Genomic DNA, 2,517 nt, shown 5'->3' on the forward strand with positions numbered 1-2,517 from the left:
TGTATGTGGGATCCGAACCCTCGGCGGGAGCGCAGCTGCGCTTCCCAAGCGGCGCACTAGCACAGTGTGCCACCGGGCCGGCCCTGTGCTGAGTGTTTACAGACATTTCCTCATTTAACCCTCATGAAGCCTGAGAGACTGAGTCTCCTATGCTTATAGATGAGGAAATTCAGAGTTAGTGGGATAAGTAATTCATCCAATATCAGCTCACTTGGTAGAAGCAGTATTTGAACTGAGTCATTCTGGTCTCCAGCACCCTCACTCTTGACCTTTGCTACCATATGTTCCTGTGTGTCCCTCTATCCCATTTGTGCTGGGATCTTCATTCTCTTCCTCTAACTCTAATCATCCCTTTAGTGTTGGCTTTGTCAGGCATCTGGTGCCTTTTTCTTCTTTTAACTCTTAAGTATTCTCCAAGGGTGAATCTCCCCATGCTTACTCCCTCCACTTCAACCCAGTGCCCACTTTCTTTATCTGGCAACTACTCTGGCTTCTCCATTAGGACCCAGCTCAAGGGACACCCCTTCTAGGAAGCCTTCCATGATCTCTTTTTCTTTTCAGTCTTGTTACATGCCACTTCTGTACACTTTCTTAGCACCAAGAGACATCAATTCTTGGAGCAAATGCCTTCTAGACAGTGACATTAAAATTCTGTCGTCCTTTTCCTGTTCTGGATTGTGAAGTGGGGGTGTCTCCACTCCAGATCGTCTGCCCTCCAGATTTTCCCTTTAATGGTGTCAAGGGGACAAGGACCATAAAAAGTAATTGAAAACTTGAGTTATAGAGATATAAAAACACAGCAAGTATCAGAGGTAGTATTTTCATCTTCATTTTCCCATTAAAGTGTTTATCTTGTGTCTTCTATATTGCATAACTGAAAGTCCTCCCCTCTGTCTATTGGATTCCCTTCAGGTGACAGAGCACAGCTTCAAACCAGAGAGCCAACCGCTTGTCTGCCGGTCTTCTCTGAGGGAGCCCTTCTCCAGGGAAGCCTGACTCATGGATTTTCAAGGGACTTCAGACTGGGAAAATCTAGGGATAAGGAAGGGCTTTTGAAAATGCAGAAAAGTCAGATGAAACTGGGGACAGACACCCACAAGGAGACCCATACTGGGAAAATGAGCCTTGAGGATGATGGTTTGGAGACAGATGATCATCTACACTCCAGGGCGTTACAGGAGCAGGTCTCTTCAGGGGATATTCTCCATGAACATGACTCACAACGACCAGAGAAAGATGCCTTGATTCATGCAGGGACAAACCCCTACAAATGCAAGCAGTGCGGGAAAGTTTTTAACAGGAAGTGGTATCTTGTTCGACATCAGCGAGTTCACACTGGAATGAAGCCCTATGAATGCAACGCGTGTGGGAAAGCCTTTAGCCAGAGCTCAACCCTTATTCGGCACTACCTCATTCACACCGGGGAGAAACCATACAAGTGTGTTGACTGCGGGAAGGCCTTCAAACGCAGGTCATACCTCATGCAGCACCATCCGATTCATACTGGAGAGAAACCCTATGAGTGCAGTCAGTGTCGAAAGGCCTTCACCCACCGTTCTACTTTTATTCGCCATAACAGGACCCACACTGGAGAAAAACCATTTGAGTGCAAAGAGTGTGAGAAATCCTTTAGCAACAGGGCACACCTCATTCAACACTATGTCATCCACACTGGAGAGAAGCCTTATGATTGCGTGGAGTGTGGAAAGGCCTTCAGATGCAGCTCAGAACTCATGCAGCACCAGCGGATTCACACAGGGGAGAAGCCCTATGAATGCACCCAGTGTGGAAAAGCCTTTCACCGGAGGACGTACCTCATTCAGCACTCTGTCATTCATACTGGGGAGATGCCATACAAGTGCATTGAGTGTGGGAAGGCCTTCAAACGCAGGTCACACCTCCTGCAGCACCAGCGCATCCATACTTGAGAGAAACTCTATGGGTGCAGTGAAGATAGAAAGGCCTTCCCCCACTACTTCTTTCATAGTGGAACCTGCACTGGTCAGCTCTTCTTAACTAAACATATGAGCAGTCACACTGGAGAGAAGCCCTGTGAATGCAGTNTCAGCTCTTCTTAACTAAACATATGAGCAGTCACACTGGAGAGAAGCCCTGTGAATGCAGTGAATGAATATAAGAAAGCCTTCAGCTGCTGCTCAGCCCTCACTGATCACAGAAGAATTCATATCAGAGAGAAATAAGGAAGGCATTTAACCAGTGGGTCCACCTCCATCAAAATCAGAGAAATCATGCAGGAAAGACATTCTGAAAATAATACTAAAGACAGTTATTAGCCAGAAGAAAAATCTTATTTGCCATCTGAGAATTTACATCATGTAATTGTCGTCATTGTGAAAAAACTTTTCTATGACAGATCATCACTTGTCATGTAAAGAGTCATATTAGAATTTGACCCACCTTAGGATATACACTGTAAACTTATAAAAACATCAGGCACAGGTCTCTGCTTGTTACACTGGAAAATCATTATAGCATTATTTCTGAAAAAAAAAAAAA

The 2,517-nt window shown here is 45.3% G+C and overlaps 1 protein-coding gene across 1 annotated transcript in view; it reads left to right on the forward strand.

Annotated features, from left to right (window-relative positions):
- The window catches only part of ZNF550 (zinc finger protein 550), a 12,238-nt gene extending 10,160 nt beyond the window's left edge, over nucleotides 1-2,078 (forward strand). Inside the window, 1 exon segment of the mRNA XM_008564452.1 lies at nucleotides 913-2,078. Within this exon segment, the coding sequence (XP_008562674.1) occupies nucleotides 913-2,078 (1,166 nt within the window).
- Nucleotides 2,079-2,517: the final 439 nt, after the last annotated feature.

The sequence above is a fragment of the Galeopterus variegatus genome, unplaced genomic scaffold (genome assembly GCF_000696425.1).
Source record: "Galeopterus variegatus unplaced genomic scaffold, G_variegatus-3.0.2 Scaffold19088, whole genome shotgun sequence".
Classification (NCBI taxonomy): Eukaryota; Metazoa; Chordata; class Mammalia; order Dermoptera; family Cynocephalidae; genus Galeopterus; species Galeopterus variegatus.